The 26,387-nt window shown below is 47.2% G+C and overlaps 1 protein-coding gene across 2 annotated transcripts in view; it reads right to left on the bottom strand.

Moving 5' to 3' along the window:
- Positions 1 to 20,573: 20,573 nt before the first annotated feature.
- The window catches only part of kin17 (kin17 DNA and RNA binding protein), a 39,512-nt gene continuing 33,698 nt past the window's right edge, over positions 20,574 to 26,387 (bottom strand). For both annotated transcript variants that reach the window (XM_050176163.2, XM_050176161.2), the window contains exon 11: positions 20,574 to 26,060. In XM_050176163.2, coding sequence (XP_050032120.1) covers positions 25,902 to 26,060 — 159 coding nt within the window. In that variant the 3' untranslated portion in view covers positions 20,574 to 25,901. The remainder of the gene's footprint in view (positions 26,061 to 26,387) is intronic.

Genomic DNA, 26,387 nt, shown 5'->3' with positions numbered 1-26,387 from the left:
TCCAGGCTTTTGCGGCAGGAGACATGGGCATCATCATGTCGCGAGTATTGGCACCGGTACGTTTGTGTTCTCAGGACAGTTGGCTCGGGCCTCAAAGAGCGAGGCACTGCCCTTTTGTGGCATCATGCAGACTTTCTCTCCTGATTTCGTGTTTGTCATATTTGGCAAATCACCATGCACTTCCTTGTTTCCATCATTTGCATACGATTCACCGCCTAGGTCTGTTTCTAACGTTTCATCTTTTCACGATTTCGGATTGTCTATTTACACGTTCAGCAGCACTTTGCATAATTGTACAGCTGACTTTCCTGCGAATCAGCTTGCCCAACTAATGGCAGTGTGGTAGTTTTTGCAAACAGCATGTAGTACAGCGTGATTATGCTATCACATATAACATGCAGACGTGGCTCTCGTGATGAAACCATGTGCAACAAATAAGCCACGACACGTGCAGCTATGGCGCTCCCTCTTCATTGGAACGATAACTGGTTCGCCATTGTAATTAGTTGGACAAACGTGTGGTGCAGGGAAGTGCAGTTGCATGTCTGCGCTTTGGAGCTTTGTGCACTTTGGCCGCTGTTAGGACCGGCCTGCAGGGGTACTGCGGCAGGTGCGTCCGCTGCAGGTGCGTCGACCGATCCGGCGGCGTTCATCCATCAAGCGCCTCGTTCGGAGAACAGGAGAAAGGCAGCTCTGGAATGAAGAGGCGCCGGATGGGTTCGGGTGTGACCATCTGACTACGGATACGCAGGACAATGGATAACACGACGACCGCACTGCAAAGGTCATCTGCCTTCGGAGGGGGCACTAAACTTTTGTGTGCGTGTGCGTGCGTGCGTGTGCGTGCGCGCGTGTATGTGTGTCCGACTCCAAATCTTACAAATGGTGGCAGCAGCGAGATTGTCTCCAAATCCTACACCGTCCATTTATTTTCATCGGTGTTCTGAGCCTTTCTTCAAGTTTTTCGCTGCGCTTCTGCGACTTCAAAAAAAAAAAAAAGAATAATAATAATAACAACTTAAGTCCCCCTGCACGACCTCCCTTGTGGTTCTTACCATCGGCCCCAAGCGTCAGTCGGCCTCCGGACTTTTCGTTCACTTCCAACATCTGATTTTAAGCACAGATTGGTATCTGCGAACGTCAGCACTGGCAGCGTTACTCACCTCCAAATACCTCACGCCACTTCATTTACTACGATATGTATTTTACTTTTAATCGTAACTTTACTGCAAACTTTTGATCGCTGTGTTTTTTTTTTCCTAATCTGCCGTCATGACGAATCAGCTCTTCATTGTTTCATCGAGGTCTTTAAATAACAATCAATGTCCATCCAGCTATGTCTTTTTCGCACTTCTGCTCGATCGGCAATCAACATTAACGTCCTTGGCGTCACGGTAACCCTGTGCATCGATGAACCGACGACCAGTCTCCACGAGAAACCAACCGACAGACGTCAGTATCTTCATATGGACAGCAGTCGTACAAGACACCGCAAAACCAGCGTCACATGTAGCCGAGCCATTCCATTTAAATGCATCTGCATGCTCAAACAACAGTGAGTTCTGCGTAACCGAGACGATATTCGATGTGCACTGACGAGCCAAAGATACACCGCACAAATCATTGACGCCGCCCTCAAGAAAGCGGATAAACCTAGATCTACTCAGAAGCGGCCGGCGGGCTCTTCGCGCAGTAATCTGAATCTTATCCTTGCTCACTGAGCGTTTCCTCCCATTGTGGCCACATTTTAAACAAGCACCAGATATCGACCAAGCGCGACCGCCTTAAAGGGCCCCTCAGCAGGTCTGTCCTTTTTGAGCTTACAAGCGCAGAACATAGATTGCGCGATAACGATCGCGTCTGCAAAGTGCTGCATCGCTACGGGCCGCGGAAAGACGTGAAATTTCAAGCCGAACGCCATTTTTCCTTTCTCCTCGTGGCCACGCGCTCCAAGCCGGAGGATGACGTACACGTGGTAGCGTGCCTACGTACACGCGTTTGCACTAGCTGTGACGTCCAGGGTGTCTACCAAGTTGAAATTTCCCAATTCCCCGAGTTTTCCAGGTTTGCCCTGAGTGCTTTTGCGAAATTCGCAAGTGGCACAGAACTTTGTTTTATGTCAAGACGTGGTGACACCCATGTTAGAAAATAAAAAATGACGACTTAATCCAGTTTGAATACTAAGGAGTAGGGTTTATTTTATTAAAAAAGGAAATAGAAGGGACAGGTTAGTAAAATGCACAGCGAATAAAATACATTCGAAAAAGAATGGTAAAGCTTATTGCAAATCGAGTCGAGCATATTCAAATACAAATAAAAAGACGCATACAGAAGCAAGTATGTTCCAATATGAGCTATTTCTATCACCTGATAGCAAACTCATTGATATGCGGCCAGAACTTTGTGACATGTGGGATTCTCTCTCAACAGCTGGAAAGTCAGCCTCAACTGTACCTTCATACTCTCAGCCCGCGCACAGCGCCTCACTGTTGCGTTCCAATGCTTTAAAGAATTTATTTTGGTTTGGATGACCGTCACCTGCACCTCGGCGTCAGCCAACACTGTTTTTTGAGATGAAGCTCCTTCAAAGAAGCGGCGACACACTTCCTTTTCCGTTCATTCCTCAATGCGTCGGTCCTTTGTGTTCTCGTCCTCCTTCCGCCACGCGTTCGCCCCGCGGACCATTTGAAGTATCCTCTTGATCTGTTGCACAGTCAACGTCCAATTTTTTGGACTCCCTACGGGCCTCGAAAACGTCCGAAAATATGAATGCAAGAGGAGGAGCAAATAAAAAGAGGAGGCAGGGATTTCCACCAGAAATGCGTCTGGTTGACTACACCACTCTGTGGAAAGGGAAACAGGGAATAGAAAGATAAGAAAGAGGGAGAGGAAAGCCACGGTGAGCTCATGCACGCGGATGCATGTCTTTTATTGTCCTTAAGGGCTCAAATCGCCACAGGCACGTTGTTAGGTATGGCCGGACGCCAAGGGCCATACGTCATCCCCTTCCCCTCTCAACTTGGACGGGCACCGTGGGTGAGACGTCATCCCCTTCCCCTCTCAACTTGGACGGGCACCGTGGGTGATACGTCATCCCCTTCCCCTCTCAACTTGGTCGGGCACCGTGGGTGATACGTCATCCCCTTCCCCTCTCAACTTGGTCGGGCACCGTGGGTGGTACGTCATCCCCTTCCCCTCTCAACTTGGTCGGGCACCGTGGGTGATACGTCATCCCCTTCCCCTCTCAACTTGGTCGGGCACCGTGGGTGATACGTCATCCCCTTCCCCTCTCAACTTGGTCGGGCACCGTGGGTGGTACGTCATCCCCTTCCCCTCTCAACTTGGTCGGGCACCGTGGGTGAGACGTCATCCCCTTCCCCTCTCATGGCCGGACCTCACGCTACCGGAGAGGTCACTCACCCGACCCTTTCCCCGGATTCGTCGAAAAGAGGATCGACTTCTCATTCCCGTGCTCGGTATTGCAGGAGGAGGGGCCTTCTCCCTGTGCCTGTCACGTGTCATCGACGGAAGCAAGATCCCGCCCACAAGATTGTAGAGAGCCTATTTAAGGGGCTCCGAAATGTACTTGTGATATACTTCATTCTCTTCTTATTTTCTTTCAACTACCTTTGAATAGACAGTGCAAGTTTCGCACTAGCAAATCGTCTCGCCTTTGCTCGGTCGCCCTGGTCCACCGGATGCCTGCAGCCCGCCGACAACGCTACGCTACCCAATAAGTAATGTCGGTCGAGCTTCGAGAGACAGGTCGCTAGCAGAGGGATCGCCCTGAGGTGCAACAACGTCCAAAAAAAGCTCTGAAGGCCTCCCACTGCACTTATTAGGCATATCGGTGCTCGTACTGTGACGATACATACTGTATCAATCTGACGATACATACTGTACTGTGACGATACATACTGTAAGGAATACATACTGTATCCCGTGACAACAAAGTGGCCGCCACCACACACCTTGTGCGAACAAGAGGAAAGAAATGAAGGAAGACAACGTTACGAGGCTGATACAGGCGTACGCGCTGAGCCACATAGCGTACGTCGCCGCGTACGCCGACTGGAACAGGAGCGAAACCGACAAGCTGAACGTGGCCATCCGCAGGGCCTTCAAGACCGCCCTGGGAGTATCCCAGTACACGTCAACCCACAGACTCCTCGAGCTGGGCGTACACAACACGCTCGAGGAGATCGCCGAGGCGCAGAGAATCCCGCAGCTGGAGAGGCTGTCGAGCACCAGAACGGGGAGACGAATCCTAGACCTGCTCGGGATTCGATATCACGAGGCGCGGGGACGGAAGGAAACACTGCTACCGGAAGTCAGGGACGCCATACAGACGGAAAACATCCCGAAGCCCATGCACCCGGTGCATGACGTGCAAAGACGTAAACGCAGGGCGGTAGCAATCCTCGGGGAGCACGGAAGACGAGAAGGCGTCCTCTTCGTCGATGCAGCTAGGTACCCGCGGCCAGCCGGTGACCGTGATGGCGACGAGGGACCGCCGTTACAACGGAATGTGCGAGACGACCTGGAGTTACCAACACCACCATCACTAATACTACTACGACAAAAACGGCAATAGCAACTGCGGCAAGATCGACACGGCCGGCCGACGGCGGCGGCGCCCGCCTTCTCCATGGCAGTCGTAGATACAAAGGGAAGGATCCGAGTCATGGCATCAGCGAGGCTGCCGTCGGTCGAAGCAGCAGAGGAGATGGCCATAGCCCTCGCGGTACTCCACGGAGGTGCTGAGGATCGCCTGATCATTAGCGACTCCAAATCAGCGATTCGGAACTACACCAAAATTGGGTGTGCGCGGATGCTCAACGGCAGGGCCGGGGACTTCCGGTCCGGCACGATTACAAACAAGTCCCTCAAGTGGTTCCCTGCGCACGTCGGGGAGCTTGGCACTAACAACAACAACAGCCGCGACAATAACTACAGTGCTAACGGCCGAAGACACACCGACACCTCGCCCAAGCACAACGAGCGCGCCCACCTCGTCGCGAGGCAGCTTACCCGCCGCGACGCGGTCACCCAGAGGGCAGCCGCTGCCGTTGTTGTGTATCAAGGGGCTTTATTGTTGTGCGGGAGCCCAGCGGAGGAGTGACGGCGACGGCCACCCCGTCCGGCGCCGCCGCTGTCTTTAGCAACACAACGGACGGAGCTCGGGACCACGGGGTGGCCGCTTAAAGCTTAGAGAAATGATAAAACATGCTAACTGAATGTCTGCAGACACCGAAACTATGTCATTTTTTACCGTGTTCCAGCTCGGGATCATGCTCTGTGATCCGCTTGTGTCTGCCTCAGTATTCGTGTAGCACTGGCTTATACCGCTAGTGAAGTGTCCTCGTGCACAGCGCGCAAACAGCGCGAGCGCGACGCCGTCAGCGGAAGTTCACCGCACCGCAAAAAAAGCGAGGAGACAAAAAAATGAAGGCGGGGCCCGTGACGTACGCGGCCCACGATCCTCGAGTTCCGGTATGGGAGAACGCAGGGAAGGAATTTCGCTTGCGGAGGGTAGACGGTCCAAGTGGAGAGAGTGTCTCGCTTGGCAGTGGAGCTCGCCTCCTGAAATCATGGGTTCGCGGCATTGACATATTTCGATCTCGGCTATTAATGAGCCAATTTGAAATTTTCTTGCGGTAGAACGCTCCAGGCGGACACGTAACGACTTTCAACGTATAAGCGAAATTTGATATGGGGCCTGGTGAGGAGCCCTTTAAGGATGTTTTCAGGGAACCGCCAAAAGGTTGGTTGTCGCTACTCACGCAACCTGCGCCATGTCTTAACAACCTCGAAAACAATTAAGCCTTCTATCAACTCCTTCTTTCGCCCAAGCGATAAACCCCGTCGCAAGGTGTTCGCACATATGACCACAGACCACCTTCAGTACTGTCTCGAATTTTTTCCCTAATAGGCAAAGAAAACTTTACTTGCGACATCAGAAATGCCATCTACATGCTTGAGTGCTAAACGCACCATAAGCGATACATTGGTCAAACCGAAACGCCACTCAGCTTCCGTTTCAACAAACACAGGGCGCACGCTTCTACCCTTCCTCAGCTTCCACAGTTCAATTAATGTTCCGTCCTTTTACGTGCCAGGACCTCGACTACGTGAAGGCACTACACGGACAATATACACGGGCGTCTTTACGTTTCACCGTCATGTGAATGCGGCCTATAGTGGCCGGGATTTGATTCCGCGATCAACCTCGTGCTTACGAGTGCAGCGCCAAGCCTGTGTTAACCTGCAAACAGGTTAACACAGAAAATAACCAAAATCAATCATGTTCTACCCAACATCGCAAACACCCGCCGTGGTTGCTCAGTGGCTATGGTGTTAGGCTGCTGAGCACGAGGTCGCGGGATCGAATCCCGGCCGTGGCGGCCGCATTTCGATGGGGGCGAAATGCGAAAACACCCGTGTACTTAGATTTGGGTGCACGTTAAAGAACCCCAGGTGGTCGAAATTTCCGGAGTCCTCCACTACGGCGTGCCTCATAATCAGAAAGTGGTTTTGGCACGTAAAACCCCATAATTTAATTTTAATTTAACATCGCAAACAATTTGTAACCTGTACTCGTAACGTTGTCTATGCCATCCCACTTTCATGCGGAAGTACGTATATTGGTCAAAGCAGCAGATTCATCAACGAGAGATTAAAGGAGCATCAATATAACGTCACTAAGGTAATCTCGGGTCATTTGGGTATTCACTGCCGAGATTGTTCCTGCAAGCCCATGTTTGAAAGCACTTCCGTTCTGTATAAGGCTCATAGCAGGATGACGAGGGAGGTTGTAGAGGCCTACGAGATAGCAAAATTAGAGCAAAAGTGCGTAAGCAAGCCTTCGGTGTCTCTATCGGAAAAGGAGATACGATTCCTTGGTCTGTCTTTGTGACGATTGTAGTACATGTTTTTTTCTTTTTTTCCCTTGCCTTGCACACGTGTCCGGTTCAACGAAATGTACCACTCAATGTTCTTTTTTGCTGTTACGTTTGTTTCCGCTCGCACGGTATATATTTATCGACGCGTGCGAAAATAAAATCTATAGTTAAAAGTGAAGCGCTGTGTCTGTGTATCTGTTCCTTCGTCCTCGTCCAGTCGCGCTTATACACTCTACCATGGACAGTGGGTACCTTCCACTGCCAAAGTATGTCCAAATTCCAGGTCCCTCTTGAAAGAATCGAAGCCATGATACTGCAACCCGAATTTGAAACACTTCACTCTGGAGTTGTTGAATCTTTTTCTGATCAATAATTTCAACCCTCTCCATCCTGAAAAAAAAAAAAAACTTAAGCCTGAAAAAGTTACTTTTCTTTCTGTGCAGCAACATGAACTGCCTGCCATGCTTATATTTCTTTTCTTACTTTTTTTATATTTGTCTAAGTTTGCGTCTTCCCAAGATTGCTGTTCTTGCGTTTTTCTGTAGTGACTTAAGTTGTTGACTCTTAATCGCAGTATTTTTACGCGTCTTGCTGCCAGTACGGCGAGCAGCTGCAGGTGTTCGCCGTACCGGAGCCGCTTATCGCAGCTCTTCACACGTTGTAAAGCTTTTACTCCGGCGGCTGCTGCGTACGGTGCGGCCGCGCGGGCGCCTTATCTTGAAAGCGTTCTGCAATGAGTAGAAATTGCGCCGAGTGGTAGCAGCTTCGTATGCGCCGTGCTTTCGACGCTTGGTTCGCGTTGAAGCCAGAGACAGCACGAAGGTCAATTCGCTCGCTGCTGCTGCTGCGCTTCCGCGATCCGGCGTTTTGACAGCCAGTTTCCGCGGCCATGGAGTGAGATGCGTTCATGTTTACCTGTGCGCGCGTGACACCGTGCTTGCTAATTTATTTGGTAAGCGAATGTTTACAACTTTATGCGGTCGATAAAACTATCCTTACTTCGTATAGCTTGTCTACTATAAATTGCTATCGCAATCGATGTTTAATCTTTTGGGCGAAACTACGACTCTTTTTTAACGTTTTAATCATTGTTGTTGCTTGCAAGCATTACTGTGCGTATGCCACGTGTACGCATTCCGATTTTTGACATTTTTTTACTTGTTGGCTGATTTTAAACGCTTCAAAATGTGCTATAAATGTAGCTATCATTTCTTGTGGCGTAATTTGCTCTTTTATCATTTTCCATTTTTTAATTTTATATTAAGAGCGGCTTATTCCTTGCATTTTCGCACCCTGACGAAGTCCCTGCCTCGGCCGAAATATTGGGAAGTAAAAGTAGTTTTTTTGTTGCACCTGTGACCGTAGGCGCATATTTAGGGGGGGGGGGGGGGAGCTCCGGAGCCCCAGCCCCCACCGGAGCTTTCCTGGGAGGGGGGGGGGGGGGTTCAGCGCTGAACCTCCCCCCCCCCCCCGACGATGCCGAAGCCTACCCGCCCCTAACGTGTTATTGCCCGAGTTTTGTCACCCACATTTGAGGTTTCTGTTGACTTGCCTCGACCTTTTCACTTCAAATTTTATTGTGGCTAATAGCGTACTGCATCATTGTCGGCGCGCGCGTGCGCGGATTTTGATTATTACTTTGCTTCATTTCTGCAAATCCTGACGATAGGAGAACAAGCGCATTAGAAGTACCTGCGGCGGCTGCCTGATCAGTATTTTCCCATTTCAACATTGTTTTAAGTTTCCACTGTAAACACCCTGCAGATATACAACATATCTAAATAGATATATACACACAGGCCAAGGTTTATTACATTTTTGAATCAGATGGAGCTAGCATACTAAAAATTATTTCTAAAGGTATGGATACCCTACGCCTAGATAATGAGTATGTCGCTTTATGTTCACCTCGCTTCAAAATGTTTTGCGTGCCTTTTCGACCCTGAAAAAAACCTGAGGACTCTAGTGACCCTTTCGGCAGAGTATTCTATCAACGGCGTGTGAAATGCACGTGAATGATTTGTGTCTCAGTATCGCTTCTCTTTCCAGTAAGCAAAGCTAACGACTAATAAAAAAACACTTCTAATAAATTACAACATTTATCAGGGATGGAAACATCGTCACTTGCATGCAAAGATAATACATATATACAGGGTGTCGCAATTAACTATCATACACCAAGATTTAAAAAGAACAATGCGTTACTCGAAGAAAACTTAGTGCATATTGTTTATAGCACAGTGGAGTAGCTGCCCGTAATTATTTTGCTACTGAGATTTAATTAAGTAATTGTAATTATTTATCTAACTCGAGCCGTACTATAATAATTATCAGAGTGTCAATTCGTAGGCACAGCCAAGGGACATCTAACTGCAGTATTTTCAGCGACGTGCAAATTGCGCACTAATTTTTTTCCGACTGATAAACACTGCGAAATATGGCGGATACCACGTGATTGCGCTCTCACTCGCATAATAAAGCAGCGCCCTCGGACAGGCTCCTCCTGAGTTAGCGAGAACGAAATGAAGGAAATAAAGAAAAAAATCACCGCCCAAGCACTCCGTGACGATGGTTAACCAGCGAAGCTGAAAGGTGCGGCCCCGATGTTTATCACTGGGTTAATCCCCATGGTTCACAAAACGACGGCTCGGTAGCCTACCGGATCCTCGGTACGCAATTTCTGCTTGCACTCGCCTGCACTCACCTGTTCTCGTGCCCGGGCTGCAGCATCGGGACGGCGTAGACGAGCTCGTTCTCGGTTGTGCTCGCGGCGTTGCTGGTCGAAAGCTGTCTGCTCCTCAGGAGTACGTATGACGCGTCGCCTATCCGTGTCGGAGAGAAACTGCTGCGCGCCCGCTCGGCTGCGACGAAGAGCAACGACGTCACTACTTGCGCTGTCAATCACGCGCCTCTTTAGCTTTTCTTTTTCGTGCATTCGCATGGACTTTCGTCGGAGTTTTCAGCGTATAGGCGACAGATGGACGGACAGTCGGACGAATCGGCTACCCATATACAGCTTCGCTGTAAAATATCGAGATCGAGCTTGCCTATCTGCCGCGCCGCGGCCGAAGTAACACGCGGCATTTGGTGTTTGTTGGAAACAAGCTGTGATAGTTGTTGTTTTAGCGATAAAGTGCACGGATGTTATCTTTTTTATCACAAAACATATCACCACAAAAGCGAATAGACAGCATCAGTGCAAATGTTTAAAGGGACACTAAAGGTTAATATTAAGTCAACGTGGACTGTTGAAATACCATCCCAGAAACCTCGAAACGCTTGTTTCATGCGAAGAAGAGACTTATTTTAAGATGAAATGCGTTCTGAAGCGTCCGCGTACCTCTAGCGCAGTTCAAATCGCCCGCCCTCCGATCGAGGAGTGGTGACGTCATGGTCTCATAGTGACGTTGCACCGTCGGTGAGTAAAACGGCGCCCGCCGACCACGCTACGGCTTTTCTGCGCAAAACGCAAACGCGCGGCCAGAAACAGAGCCAAGACGGAGCCGACAGGAGCGCGAAAGCGGAACTATGGTCGCTAGCGGAAGGGAAAGCGCGCGACGATAACATGGTTCTTCATTTTATGACGCCAACTTTGACGCTCGTTGCAATCGACGACCCTGACGACGACACATTGGCTCGCGATGCTGGGCTCGACTATTCAGCGATTTAAGCACTGATGAACGTGACCTGCTGCTGAGGGCTCGCGCTGCCGGTGCCGTTGCGTTCTACTACGGCGGCAAGTGCATGTGAAAACCAAATGCCGCACCTGCAGTTGTTCTTGCTTCGGAGAATGCAGGCAAGACCTGCGGAACAGCGCTACGGGAAAGCATTGCTTTGAAAGGCACTCCGCACGACTTCAGTAAGTCGGCGTTGAACTCGTAATCCTCTGGACGAAAATGCAGCGACCACACTATGCGATTTTTCGGCTCTTTGCCAACGCGCTGTGGCAGAGGTACGGCACTTAACCACTTCGAATGGAGAGGTTCACTCGTTGGCACACAGTGATCAGTAACGTTGGATTCGCCACTGCAACTGCCCTCGGCCATGTTCCGTGGACCGCTCGCGCATCCCACATCACATAGACATAGCATTCTCGCTGCTTGTTCCAAATGCAAGTTTTGCGAGCCAGCAGAACCAGCGCAGCACGATGCGATAACGAAACAACTGAAACTCCGAAGCACGCGCAGCGCAGAGTTGAGCGAAAACGAAACCTTTCGACCACCCATACTACTGAAGGGTAACGTCAAAATGTTATTTTTTCTTAGAATTGAATAGGAGGAGCCAAGTAGGATTTTCTTCCGTCTAATAACCTAATGAAATTATCTTTCTTTTATACGGGTAGTTGAGTACTAGTGACATAAATTATGATGAGGAGTGCCTTCGTCATCGGGCTAGTACCGGAATGTCGCTGGGGGGTCTCAAATCGTGTCATGCATTTACCTCAATTTCTCGGTTATTAAAGCTCTGCTCGCGTTTATATTGACACCTTAGACGTTCTAGAGCATTGATTTATCACTTTAACTTGACTTCATAGTAACCTTTAGTACCCCTTTAAAGTTGCGTTTTGTTTCGTCCCAGTCGCCATATCTTTCTCGAATGAGCAGAAGGTAAAATGATCCTTGCCTTGGGACCCACAAATGTCAACAAGAGGAACGCCGCAAATATACGGGGTGTCCCAGTTAACTTGGATCAAGATTTATAAAGAAACCCAAGAGCTCTAGAGAAATCACACCGACTGCATAGTAGCGGCAGTCGTATGTACTTACAGCCAGTATTTTTATCACGAAGTAGTTAATTGCTTTTAATTAGCGAACTTTTTAATTAGTGCTTGAATCGCAAACATATTAATTACAATGTAATTTACCTCCGCCGCGGGCCGAACCGCGGCGGAGGTGAAGCAGGCGTTAAGCAGTCTCCATACGTGGACCGATCCCGAGGATAGTGCAATGCCTTGCCGACCCGCGGCAGAAGTGAAGCAGGCGTTAAGCACTCTCCATACGTAGGCCGATCCCGAAGATAGTGCAATCTCGAGCCGACCCGCCGCGGAGGTGAAGCAGGCGTTAGGGTGGCTAGAGGCGTTAAGCACTCTCCATACGTAGGCCGATCCCGAAGATAGTGCAATGCCAGGCCAATCCGCGGCGGAGGTGCACTTGGCTATTAAGGGGCGTACATACACAGCTTCGCTGTCTTCGCTGGTCGTCCTTCAGAGTGGAAGGGCACTGAGTTTTTTTTTTTAATCTACCTTTATTAACTGCGGTTATACGGTAGTAAATAGTGTTTCAACTAAATACTAACTATCAACACTTTTCTTTAAATAGTGTACCTTTAAAGCAAGGTGTCACTTTCATTAAAGGGACACTAAAGAAAAACCATGAATCAGTTTAAACTAAAAAAAAAGTATTCTTCAAGAACTAGTGTTTCGGTGATTTCGCGTTAATAGTTTGATTATGAAAAGAAGAAATAAAGATGGTCAAAGTTTCAATTTTGCCTTTCTCGCCGCAACCCCAAGGCCTGTACTTCAGTGTGACGTCATGAAATGAAAGGTATTTATTCGCATTATGGTCATTGTGGCACAGCAAAAGTTCTTGAAACTTCCCAAGTTCAGTCTTTGGTTGTTTTAGAATGCAATGCAGTCCACTTGTATCGATATAAATATAACTGTAGGCCCAAACGGACAGCGTCAAAATCTATGACGTCACGGGAAGCTGGAGCGGGAACGTCAAGGCAGCGCTGCCACGCACCTTTCGTTTCTTCCTTCTTTTCTGGCTTGCCAGGCGTCTCCTCGGAGTAAGAGTGGCGTTTTTGTTTGTTTGTTTTGTGGAAGGGTCATTTAGTAACACAGCTCAAATCAGTTTTATATTCCTCTAAGCATTAATAAGCTGTTTGAAGGTCGCGAAGTTAAAGGATCCTATAAGTGGTGAAAATTAAACCGCAGCCCCCACTACGGCATGCCTAAGACAGATTTTGTCTTCGGCACGAAATGCCCCAATGGTATTTAATTAAAGACCACGAAGCTCGCAAAAGCGCCACGACTTTCATCATTGCGTGTTCAGAAGTAACGACGTAGAGACACACCATGCCTCAAGGAATGTGAAGAAATCCCAGGTAATTATATTCTAGCACGCTCTAACGTCACTTGTCACCGTTTCTTTAAGCTCGTGCCTCCATTCGCTGTATAATATATTATTTTGCCTTTTTGTTTCCTTTAGAAGAGCATCGTGTCGGCTCAAGCTGGTGAAGCATCTTTGGAAAATGCTGTAGCGCAAAACACTGGACCACAAGGTTCGTAATACGGACGGGATGGGTGCTTGCCATGCTTGCTCGAACAGAACCCAACATGCTTTTTAATGCCAATAGCATTCTTTTTCCAGCTGACTAGCTATACCAACAAAAATGTGGGCCTAGCCCGAGGGTGGCGCAGCCTAAAATGCTGGCCGCTCACGTGGACATGTGCCAAGGGGTATGTGCTGCTCTTCAGTGTACCTCTTTAACGACACCTGGGGTCACTAGGCATGCGCGGACTGCACGACGGGCAAAGCGCGGGAGAGGAGCCCGGATGAAGCACACGCCTCATGCAAGAGGTGTTCCGTGGCTGTAGGCGCATACTTGGGTATCCATCGTAGATAAGTTCTGCCGGAACTGTTTTCCTTCTGCTAATAGTTTCAACGAAGTGGATTTCTCTTGTTAGACTACTTATGTATGCCCGAGTGACCACTTTGTAAATTTTCTATCAGAGCCCATTACACGCACTTTCAGAAAGAAATGTATTTACGTGCAATCGCTGCGCCTGCGGAGTCGACAGAGGGCTCGACGCGCTGTGCGGGGTCTACGATATATAAGCAGTGGCCCTGAAGGAGGGCATCCGAAAACCCCGGCGAGGCGCGTGACTTTTCCACTGGCACTGGTGCTACCGCTGCCGAGTCACATGCTCTCTTATGAGCATCGAAGGGCAGTTTGCTGCCAATACTAGCACAAGCTCCCGCTGGTTGTCCAGGACTTTCCCCACATGCCTGTAGACGTGTACTTTTGGTTATGAACTAGTGTGCTAAGAGCAAGTTACTTGAAAGGCAACGGGGTTACAGGACGACGAGGTACATTCTTTGGATATTTTATTGAGACTCACGCAAGTCCGCAGTAGCGCCTGCTAGGGGAACTTCTCCGTACTGCCTTTAATGGGAGCCTAGTGCAGTTTCGGCGGCTGCGGGCCTCAAGCTGCCAAGCAATAGCTTATTCCTGGAGTCTTGCCACCTGTATGAGTGTATAAGTTTACAAGATGGTAAATAAAAAAAGAAGATAGAAGAAAGGAAATATTTAACTACTATCGATACTATATTGTTTACGTATTTCCTTTCTTCTTATGCATTTGTTGTTGGTGAAAGGGGCTTCGAGTGCAGCGTCTTGTCGCAATATATGACTTTGCATGTGTGTTTTTTCTAAGAATCTTGCGGTACTAGAGCAACGCACACTGTCTGAAAACCTACACAATATTAGTAATTATGGGGTTTTACGTGCCAAAACCACTTTCTGATTATGAGGCATGCCATAGTGGAGGACTGCAGAAATTTCGACCACCTGAGGATCTTTAACGTGCACTTAATATCTAAGTACACTGGTGTTTTCGCATTTCGCCTCCATCGAATGCACAATACTCACGTGAAGGAAGGTGATAGAAAGGTTTATAAAAAAATTAAGAGACTGTTACGTCCATCATTCATCTTGTACCATCATATCTTACACCATCAGGATCATGTATGTTGCTTATGAAGCAAATAAATGTATTACACATTATTTGAAAGGTACTAAAACAAAGGATGTACATTGTTATAAATTGTGCATTTTGTTTGTAGTGGCAGTCTCAAAGTTCACAATCAACGTTGATGTTAATGTGTGCCTTGGCGAAACAAAGCTCTTCGAACACTATTATATTTATCATAAACTGCACGAACTTAGACTGACAATTTATTTACGGAACTCGCCAGCTTTAATACCAAGTGTAGCATTAAGGATAGTGGCAAGGCAGTTTTGCGGATTCCCGCAATGTGGAGTAGGGTTCATAAAAGGAAAGCTTGTCACGCGCCTGACCGACCAAGACGAGGTTACAAAAGAAACCGACAAAGTTGCCCAGATACCTTCTCAGTTGCAGAAGAAAACTGTCTTGGTCTGGAAATCGAACCCGGGACCAATGCCTTCCCGGGGCAGTGGCTTTACCATCTGAGCGAACCAGGAAATCGGTCCTGGTCAGGTGGATGACAATCTTGCCTTTCATGGAGTTCGCTAAAGCATCTGACCGTGCTGCTCAGAACCGTCTAATAGTGAAGCTAACTAATAGAAACGTGCTCCAGTAGGTTAACTGAAGAATACGTAAATAGCAAACAATATCAATAGTGGCTCAGTACGTTGGCGTTGTGTTTCTGTGCACATTGTCGCAGCGGTTGTATTCCTTGCCGCCGCCGCGTCTTGCAGGGAGCGAAATGCAGTAAGCGGATGTTTTCGCTGCTCTTTCTTGGCTACCAGACTCCCAGTGCAGTATGCCTTGGCATTCTGATTCCGACTCCTCTCTGAACAACGGACTTTCTTTCATTTCTGACTGGTGATACTTCGCTCCTTCGGTATGACACAGCTTGATACTCGAGTGCCAGAGCCGAGTGACAGCACCGCCTTTGTAACACCTCTGTCTGCATCAGTATGATGGCGATTCCCTCCCTCGCAGGCAATTTCGGGCGTTGGTGTGAATTCGGCCTGGCTTAGACACTTCAAACACTTCAAACTCGCCAGCTCCTCCCGTAGGACTTCTGTCAATCGGCACTCATCCTGAAGCTCGGCCTCCGTATTCACGCGTTTCTCTGAGTGTCTGTATTTCTACATCGAGGGGTGCTGCCCAGTTGTACCATGACAGGCACCGCGTCCACTGCACGAAATCGTCCACTGCACGAAATGAGACAAACACAACAGCTCGTGTGCAAGGCCATCACCTTAAATCTGCCACTCAGCAATAACGCAAGGGAAAAAAACAAAGAAGGTAGGCAGTGGCGTAGCTAGGTCGTCTGGTACCCGGGGCCCATAGGTCTTCTGTCACCCCCCCCCCCCCCCCCGGGTGTAGCCGGCAGAAAGGGGGGTGTCTTCATACGTATATGACACCCCCCCCCCTACCCATTGGCCCCTCGCACCCGGGGCCCACGGCCCCCCGGCCCCCCCTGTTGCTACGCCAGTGAAGGTAGGGCCTGTGATGTATTTGCCACACGATCCTACGGCTTCGCTATGGAGGAAAGGAACACAGGGAAGGAACTACGCTTGCGGAGGCTAGATGGGGAAAGTGGAGAGAGTCTACATTGGTGGCGACGCTCTCCTCCCGATATCATGGATTCGCGGCACTTCGAATATTTTTGTCGCTGCTATTAATGAACACATTTGAAAAATTCTTGCGGTAGAACACTCATTAGAGGGCACGTAACAGCTTTCAGCCCATAACCAAAATTTGCCATGGGGCCTGGTGAAGGGCCCTTTAAGTATGGGCACGGCTCTGACACTTGTGAGGCTGGCACTCTTTTCCAAAGCGACCACTTTTCGTCACAGCTGAATGGACACATCTACAGATTGCCGTTTGAAGTGCAACGTCGGAAAGTGAGCCAATGGCTTTCACTTCGTATACAAGTGCAAAGCCCTTACACAGCACTGACAAAAAATTATAAGCAGTCTACCAGTAGAAATCTGTCCTGCAAGGTTTCGGGATGGAAGAGGTCAAGAGGGAAGTCACATCACAGAAAGAGGATCCTGGATGGTAAAAGGATCTGTCTGCGAGAGGTCCTTGCACTTGCAATTGTAACTTGCCCTATGCTAGTTTCTCTTCTCTCTGCCATCTCTCCCCAAAACGTCACCGAAGAGGGCAGATCGTAGAAAACGTAGATGTGCAATAGACTGCATTGTTGACCAGGAGATTAGCTGTGGGAACATTGCTGTTGCAGTGTTTATTGATGTTAAAAAGGCCTTTCACTCGGCCAGTCAGCTTCATGTCCTGCTTGGACTCTCAATGCTCGGAGTGCATGGCCAGGTTCTCAAATGGATCGCTAACTTCTTGAAGGACAGAAATATATACATAAATACAAATTACAAAGTGATGTTTACTCCACAAACAAAGGAGATCCGGAAGGAAGTCTATTAAGTCCACTTCTCTTCAATGCAGCAATAGCAGGCTTACCAGCAGTACTTCCGGCAGACGTAAACATATCTGTGTAGGCTGATGACATTTACATATGGACATCGCATAAGACTCTCTAGGTTGTCAAGCATCATCTGCAGGAAGCTTGAAATGCAATAAGTGACTATTTAAGAGAACGGGGCATGCAGATATCCTATGTCAAATCAGCGGTTTTGCCCTTCACAAGAAAAAAATTTAGAAACTTCAGTCTTTCAACAGATGGCCAAGAGATCGAGCTGGTTCGGAAACATTGTTTTCTGAGCATGACAGTAGACCACAAGCTTCGATGGACTCATCATTTGACCACCCTGGATGACCAACTAAATTGTGTCATAAATGTTCTTGACAGAATCGCAGGTACGAAGTGGGATGGAACAAGTGCATCCCTGCTCTACATTCACTCAGCACTTGCCCGCCAGAAAATTGCCGACTCCAACCCTGTATTGCACAAATTATCTGCGACGTCCCTTTGACTACAGCTATTGCACGCTCGGAGTTAACGAGTGTGTCTAGGAGTCCTGCAAACTACATCTAGTCATCTCACTATTGCAGAAGCGTGGGAACCACATTTCACTGCAATTCACAGCCTGGAAACATGCCGGCATCACTTCAGAATTTCTACCCAGCATTCTGAGCACTCATTTCTTTCAGTGATAGAGAACTGTCCAGATGCACAGATACACGCCATGTTTCAAGAACATAAATCACGACTTCCACAATTGGTTTTTTGGCACTCAGACCTCTGTTGTCCATGATGGCTTCTACAGGCACTGAAAATAGAAACGTCAATCAAAGCTCTTAAAAATAAAAGCGACATTTCGACATTAGCAGAGAAATGATCAGCCTTACATCAGCTATTTGACAAATACCAGGAGTCTATACATGTGTACACGGACGGTTCTGTAATCTGTGGGAGACGGCGTGAAGAGGTAGCCACCGTCGCCATGATTTACTTAGGCTGGCCAGCCATGGTGCAGCAGGATCTCGGGAGCGGCCGACATCACAACCGCTCAGGCTGAGCGCGCTGGCGTGTTCTATTCTCATGCTACCTACACGAGAGCCCATCTTCTTCTTCGCCTGCTTTGGAGGCGATGGTCGCGCCAATACAGGGCCCCCGTACTAGCGCGACTGAAATAAAGTCCGATGGTAAAGGACAGGTAAAGTGTGCAGATGGTGTCGTCATTGGCAGTGTCAGGTTCACACAATCAGAGAGAGATGTACCAGGCAGCACTGGCAGCGTAGCTTGTGGGCAAGGTGCAGCCACAGTGATACAGTATTGCGAAATCGCGACCTGCTGCAAGCTCTCGGAGATACCTGGACCTGCAGAAGCCAGAGCTCCAAAGGTAGACCATCTGGCAGCTCGGGACTTGCGTGGAGATAGCGCAAGTGTTGGTCACTCACGTTGTTGACGTACAAGTGATTCTCGGGATAAAGAAACCAGATGGCAGAACTGCTCCTGTAAAACTTTGGTAGGCCATGCATCCGCAGAAGGTGTGAGCACAGGACATCGGAAGGCTCGCCTGCTGCTGCTTGCAGTGAATCTCGAATGCCAATAGCATCAGGGTTGCGGTGGTCGCTGAAAACATCGCGAAGGTTGTGCTCGTGGCGTCGCCGTGCCTGCGAATGTGAACTCTGCATCTAGCGGAGCTGATGGGAGAGCCTCTGAATCGGTGATGTGGGAGGTGCCCCTGAACGGAAAGCAGACAGCTTGCGAGACCATTCAAGGAGACATGATAGAGTGTTTAAGCGCGAGTTAATGAGGACGTAGAAAGAAACAGATACACAGAGACAACGCTGCACTTTCAACTATGGGTTTTTATTTTTGCACGCATTGATAAATATATACCATACGAGCAGAAACAAACTTGATAGCAAACGAACGTTTTGCTGTCACATTTGTTTCTGCACGTACGGTATACATTTATCGATGTGTGCAAAAATAAAAACCCATAGTTGAAAGTGAAGCGTTGTCTCTGTGTATCTGTTTCTTTCTATGTCCTCGTTCAGTTGCGCTTAAACACTCTATCATGGATTCTAACCAAGGAGCCGGCCAACATGTTTTAACCAAATCCAAGGAAAATGGCTGGCTGTATAGAAACCAACCACACACACGAATAACATACGCAGTACTGGAGAGTTTAACTCAGGCTACTGAAAGAAAACAAGTGATAGTACAGCGGGTTCCAAGACATGCTGGTATAGCAGGCAACGAATTAGCGGACTCATTGGCAAAAGTGGCCCATAAGGATGCAGAAATTCAACTCATCCCTTTATAACCAATGGACATGCAATGCGTATTAAGAGAAGTAAACAAGGACTTGTGTATGTCAGCCTGGTTTAATGAAAATGCTAAGGAACCAATTCTTTACAAAGTGGACCCTCAACTCAAATACCAGCTGGGTGTAGAACTTTAGAAAAGTACCGAGACACTAATTCATCGACTGCACCTTAGGACAGCATACACCGAACATTTTCTGTGTCAAATAAAATGGGCTTCTTCCCCGGCTTGCTCCTGTGGCAACGATGATGAGGATGTTCGCCATCTCTTCCTCGTATGCCTCAGACACGCAATGCAAGGACGGCAGCTAGAAGAAGCGCTACGCTCCACTGACCCTCACCGACATTTCTCACTCGCAAAATTGCTGGGCTCATGGCCACATTGAAGATAGCACAGCAAAATGCATCGAATGCACTCAAACATTTTTATGAAGATACAGGCATCCTTAACAAGTAATAGATATCGCACTGAACAGATGCGCAATGCAGCTACAACTTACTTTCATTATTTTCAATTATTAGAACTTGTATATTACGCGTCATACTCTTTTTCTGTGTTGAAACTCACTCTTGACTGTCGTATTCTATGCGTGTATTATTTTAACTCTACAATTCCTCATCTGTTCACATACTCATCACAGTCTACATCGCAGCCACTTGAGTTACTTTGTTTGTGACTTTGTTTACAAACACAATGTGGTGCGACTTGCCTTTGCTTTTATATGTTATGGATGTATAGTACTGTGCGTTGTTGATTTCTGACCCTGTGATGTCGTTTCTTTTCATTTTCCTACTACATATTTTTTTTATATATTGTTATTTCTGCTACGAGAAAATGATTAACCGTCACCATTATAGGGTTATTACATCTGGCCAGCCTGAACGAAAATAGTCTTTTTTTTTTTCTTTCGGACTCACTCTGGAGTGAAAAACATCATATTTTGACTCAGTCTCAGTTCACGCAAAAACAATGTTTTTTCCCCCTTTTTTGGTTAAGTTCTGGTTAGATACCCTGTTATGGCCAGTGTTCTTGTAAATAAAATGTACTCACCGTGATGGCGTAGTGGCTTTGGCATTGCACCACGAAGCCCTAGGGTGCAGGATCAAATCCTGGCTATCGGATTTCTAAAATTTCTTCACCCAATGTCTGAAGACATTATAGGCTAGTAAGATTTCAAATGAACGAGTCAAACAGGGGCAACAGTTTAAAGTGTGATTTAATTACAGGCAACTGAAATTTTTATCGCAACTACGAGAAAGATACAGCTTTACTAAAAATTGGGTTGTGATTGATTCTGTGAGGTCACACAAGTCTCCAATCTTATTTTTTATTTTTGCATGCTAAACGATCTCATAGGACCAAATAACACAGTAACCGTAAATAAATGCCCACGAGTAGAAGGTAACTGCGATGGCACAGGCCAGGGCCAGAGCACTGACTTTTTCATAGGTGAAACAAAAATTGTGCTCATTTATCACCTAAATAGGCAGCCAGTTTTTAAGTGGCTGCTTAATACGTGGTTGTACAGTGAAAGGAAGAGTGACCCATATGGTACAAGCTATAAGTCAGAAAAGATCTATAATGCCCATAGCCTTCTTCGTTGCATTTTCTGATGGGTAGACAGCACCTTATATGAATCTCCTAGGAGTTGATGGGCTGATGCGAAAGTTCCAAGTTGCCTGGAAATGGCATGTGAAAGATGAAAGCTCCAAGTTACCCTAAAAGTGCAGGATTTGTTTCTCTTGCATTAGGCAATGAAGGGGGTCATTCCTTGCCACTGACACAATAAGTGTAGGCTAGGAAAATCTTTCAACCACTAGGTTTTCCAAAGCATGCATGGCTGAGTCTGGCCTAACCTTTTATGTACTATGCTGTATATTCTGGCATTTCTTACAACCAGTGTGATCACTGAACGCTGTTAATGTTTTTCTATATAAATCAGCAGGAGCAGGCTGCAATGACCAATTGCAGCAATGGTAAATATGCTTGTATTACGGTGGAACCTCATTCATACGGATTGGAAAAAAATTGGGGCAGTGCGAAAATTCAAATATCTCAAATTTTACTTGAATATGAAATTTGTTATATTTGCACTTGCTTCAAAAATTGTGTACATGAAAAATTTCGGATGTCATAATATTTGGAGACATTCGATTATGCGAACCTTACTGAATAAGCCAACAATTTATTTTTTTCGGCCTGTGAGTGACCCCGGCGACTGCACTTGAGTGCGGGCACTGCAGTCGCTTTCGTTGCTGTATGGTGGCTACCACGGTGTATGTGGTGTGTACCATGGTGTACCATGTACACACGACACCACACAACACCACACCATGGGTCGATGAGCCTTGCCAGGCTCATCGACATTGACATAGCTGCATGGTGGCCTCGTAGGCTTTTTTGTGTGTTGCGTCAATCGGATGCAATCTTTTGACTTTCTTTGTGGCCCACCTGTGATACAAGGACCCGATTTTGTGTATTTTTGCTGACACGTGCCACGGCAGCAGAAGAGGATTACGGCAGGCCCTCCCTGAAATGGAGGAACAATCTGGAGACCACGTCGAAACGAAGAGAAAAAAAGTGCTATTTGGAAATGATTTGTGAAGGCAACGTCATTGACAGCGCAGTGCATGACATGCAGCGCAAAACTTAAAATGCCGACAGGCATGACAGCTACGCTTGCCGACCGTCTGAAGCAGCATTTGGCTGCTGTTAAGGAGTACCGGAAGATTGCTGCAGGTGTGCACCGGAAAGATGAGTCAGCAATAAATGACCTTGTGCGCCGCACTGAGCTGGTGTCAGAAAAGAAGAGAAAAGAAGACTCAAACTCTACATAACAAGGTGGCTGCCATGGTAGCGCTTCATTTACAGCCTTACAGTGTTGAAGACAGCGGGTTTAAAAAAACTTATGCCTCAGGCTGTTCTGAACTTCCCCCTAACATTGCTCACTGCACTTTCATGCACGTTTGCACGACGACACACGGAAGAAGGCGAAAGCCGAAATCAGCAGTGCTTTTGAAGCAGTAATAACAGCTGTTGTTTTTACCTGCGACATGTGGACATCACGGGCCAATGAAAGTTACGTGGGCTTCACTTGCCATCTTTTGACCACAATTTTTCAAATGAGACGACTCATGCTGAACACTTATCACACGGCTGCCAGCCACAGCACCGGGAACATAGCAGGATTGTCTGACGAGATGTGCACTGAATGGGAGATACCCGATGAGTGCCAAAAGTACATCGTGACTGATAATGGACGTAAATCGATGTCACGGTCAGGAGGCTACCGTGGACTGAGCGTTTGTGCTTCACTCACACTGCAGCTTGCTATCAATGACACAATATCCTGTGCACCGTCTATTGGTCGTTTGTGCAAGAAGGCTAGGCACATTGTTGGTCATCATAAGCACAGCTTGTTGGCACAAAAGCGGCTAGAGGAATGCCAAAAAGGTATAGGCAAGGTTCCCCCTTCGTCTACTGCAAGGTGTGGAAATCAGACGGAACAGCCAATACTTGATGCTAGTTCAATAGTCACTGTTGAGCTAGCTACATTGAACAACAGCACTGATGGCCTAAAGCTCACTACCATAAAATTCCGAGCAAGTGCCCCCACCCGTGCAAGAGCCCCGTCCCCCAACTTTACTCCTAATTTCAAATTTCTACGCCATTCCATCGCCGCTGATCGCTCGCCACTGATATCATCGCTAGGCAGATGCTTGCAGAGGGCGCTTTAGAATGAACCGTCGACGCTCCAAGCAGCAATGCTGTCACCGTGGTTGCCACTATACTCTCTCCTCGCAATAATATCACACGAAGAAGAAAAATGTGATATTTGCGGTGGCGCCAGCTGCAATGCGAGCATGGCCGAACCGCGGTTCACTGTTCACTGTCGGTAGCCATGCACTGCAGATGCGCTTGACTTGTATCAGAACTCCCGTTAGTGCTATACGTTTGACCGTGGACTTCAAGCGGAATGCTGTGAACTTATTTTTTTCGACCAACTTGGAGGAATCTTTCGATGGTTTTGAGAGTGGTGAACAGTACTAACGAATCTTTGGCTTAATAAAGTTTACGTTAAATATAATTTGAAATCGGTGCCCACCGCATTTTTTTTTTCTGGCGGGAAAATATTGTTGTCGCCACTTTGAATTTTGGTGCTGCTTCAGGATAGCGTCCCCCCCCCTCCACTTTGCCGATAATTTGGCCTTGCTTGCGGGAGGGGGGGGGATGTGAGAGGCACTTGCTTCGAATTTAATGGCAGAATAGAAGGAGCCCTCTGAATATGTCAAGTAGTGAAGCCATTTTATGATGCTACTGCGATTGCTAGTGCAGAAGGAAATCCGTCACTTTCTGCTCAAGTACCAATTATATTTGGAATGCTTAACTGTCTCAGCAACTTCAGCAGCATCACTTAATTCCCTAGAGAACTGGCTAGTCCCATCAAAGCAAGATTCCCCTTGCATGCACGGGACAAGGAAGCATGCTTGGCCGTATCTTTGGACCCACGTTTCAAGTTGACAATATATTCAAAACCAACAAACAGAAGATGATGTGATGTAATAGTTCTGCAGAAACCCACAAGGTGGACAGAAGTAATTAGGAGCAATTAGCTACATCTGGGTGCATGTGTTGTTTTTCCTTTATTAAGAATATGATGTGGTTAAAAGAGCTGGTGCTTCAAGATCTGGCCTTATGTCCTATTGTGGACATGACTAACCAAGAAGCTAGAAAGCAAGAGCCAAAACTGCCTGTGCAGCCCTCCTGTGATGTTTAGGCTGCTTTTGATGATCTGGCAAGTAGTCAAGCGGGAAAAATAACACTTTCTTCATGGGAATGGGAAATTGCTGCTTATTCCAAGGAGGCATTATTAAGAAAAAACGGTGATCTACGTGGCTGGTGGCAGACTGTGGGCTCCTTCAGGTATCCCAGTCTGGCCAAGCTTTGCCTTAAATACTTGGCAATACCAGCCACCTTGGTCCCAAGTGAAAGAGCGTTTCATGGGGCAGGGGAAGTTGTGTCGGCCAAAAAGCCTGCTTTCTGACCACGTGGAACAACTCATCTTTCTGCATACCAACTTTTAATGTTTGTTGCCACTTGTTTTAAACTGTGATATTTTGTGTGTGATACATTCATGATATGAAAATCTAGTCAGTAGTCTATCACAACAACAACTGTTGTGCAGCTATGTATTGATATTTCTTGTGCAATCTCACGTTCTGTTCTAATAGTACATTGTTTTCAGCATAAATATATGGTGAAATAAAACTTTATTAGTTATAAAAGCATCTGTCTTTCATTATTTGATATTCGAAGCTAGATATTCGTATTTGACACCTATGAAAAAGTTTGATATTCGCACACCCTTACAAAAAATGTGAGAAAAAGACATATGAGCTGAAGGATTTTCATTTAGTGCTTCACTCTTAATTTAGTGGCTACAGTGAATGACTCATTTTCTGGGCACCCGATTTTTTTCGAACATTTCAGATAATTCGGATGGCTACACGGCACCACCACGCCCACGTCCGTACCCCATAGAATCAATGTATAAGAATTTCTGAAATTTCAGACGTAAGAATCTCTGGCGTTCGACTTTTCAGATTTTTTGCCGTGACCGCAGTCCAAAACGGCCTTAATCAAAGCCATAACCGCTGCCATTTTGATTGTCCCACTACCTCGAACCCGCTCTCGCACGCAGATCCACTGGCAGCCATAGACACCACCGCGGTAAGGCTATGCCTAGCTGCTTCGACGTTCGCTATTAAGCTTCTTGCAGTTCAGTGCCGTGCTTTGATTGAAAGAATTCCCCACTGTCAGCAAGGGCACCGTCTCTGCCTTTATCTTCCTCGCCAGTGGCTTCGAAGCTCGAGAAGCACAACGCATTGCATGTTGCTACTTCCCAAAAGTCCGCTTTGCCTCAATACAGGGATACAGAGCGTATTTCTTAATTATGCATCTGTACACCTGCCATCTCCTGTCACTGCACGAGCAGCGATATGCCTAATAATAATAATAACAATAATAGTAATAATAATAATAATAACAATAATAGTAATAATAATAATAATAACAATAATAACAATAATCCTTCACTACATTTTTGGTCGTGCCTGCGACAATTTGTGCCCTTAGGGCAGTAAAAGGCAAGCATTGATTTTTTTGGACGTTTTCGCGGCCCCTTGGGAGTCCGAACAATCAGACATCGACTGTATATGCAACACGAGATATTGCAGTAATCTTGTACTTATTTATTTACCTCCATTGCCCAGCCCCCCCAAAAAAAGAAGAAAACTGGGCTAGTAAGCAAAATGGTGATGCCATTTCCACCAAGTGAAACTTTCTGTGGAGAACATCAGCCCACGGCTCCTGCCACTCACACTTTTACCAATGACACTTAACCACAGTTAAAATAACCAAAGTTCACTGCGGCACACAGTATTGTAAAGGGTGATAGAGAGAAGATGGGCGTTTCGCAAAAATTCTGAGAACTGGAAACAAACATGCGTTCTTGCTTTCACAGATGTCATGATGGCACGTGAAGTTTGGAGAAGTCTTCGTATGGAACTTTCTCAAGAACGCGGCCGCTGATGAGTCCAGAGTCGAGGCGAAGTTTTGCACAGAAGCCTGCCTGGTCCACTTCAAGCAGAGTAGCTTCCTGACCCCGGTAGGCACCATTGACAACCTGCAATATCCAAGAAACAATTATGAGATGCAGTCCGGAATTCACTGAGCCGCTGATAATTTTTGTGGTTCCGCTGAATTTTGGTTCACCTGGTCATGCATTGCTACCAGGTTGTTTCCCGGGAAAACAACTACTTCAAAACAGAAAAAGGTGAAACATTTGGTATACTATGTTGAGCGAAAATTTCATTTGTGATTCAAGGTAATGGTTTACATCGCCAAAGTGTGATTATATGATACATTTTCCTGCCTCTAGATTCCAACAAAACAAGAAAAGGGGTGGGGTGCACACGATCGGAAACAGTAGCTACCCGCAGCAGCAGCTTTC

The sequence above is a fragment of the Dermacentor andersoni genome, chromosome 9 (assembly GCF_023375885.2).
Source record: "Dermacentor andersoni chromosome 9, qqDerAnde1_hic_scaffold, whole genome shotgun sequence".
Classification (NCBI taxonomy): Eukaryota; Metazoa; Arthropoda; class Arachnida; order Ixodida; family Ixodidae; genus Dermacentor; species Dermacentor andersoni.
This window is presented reverse-complemented; position numbering and strand designations above follow the sequence as displayed.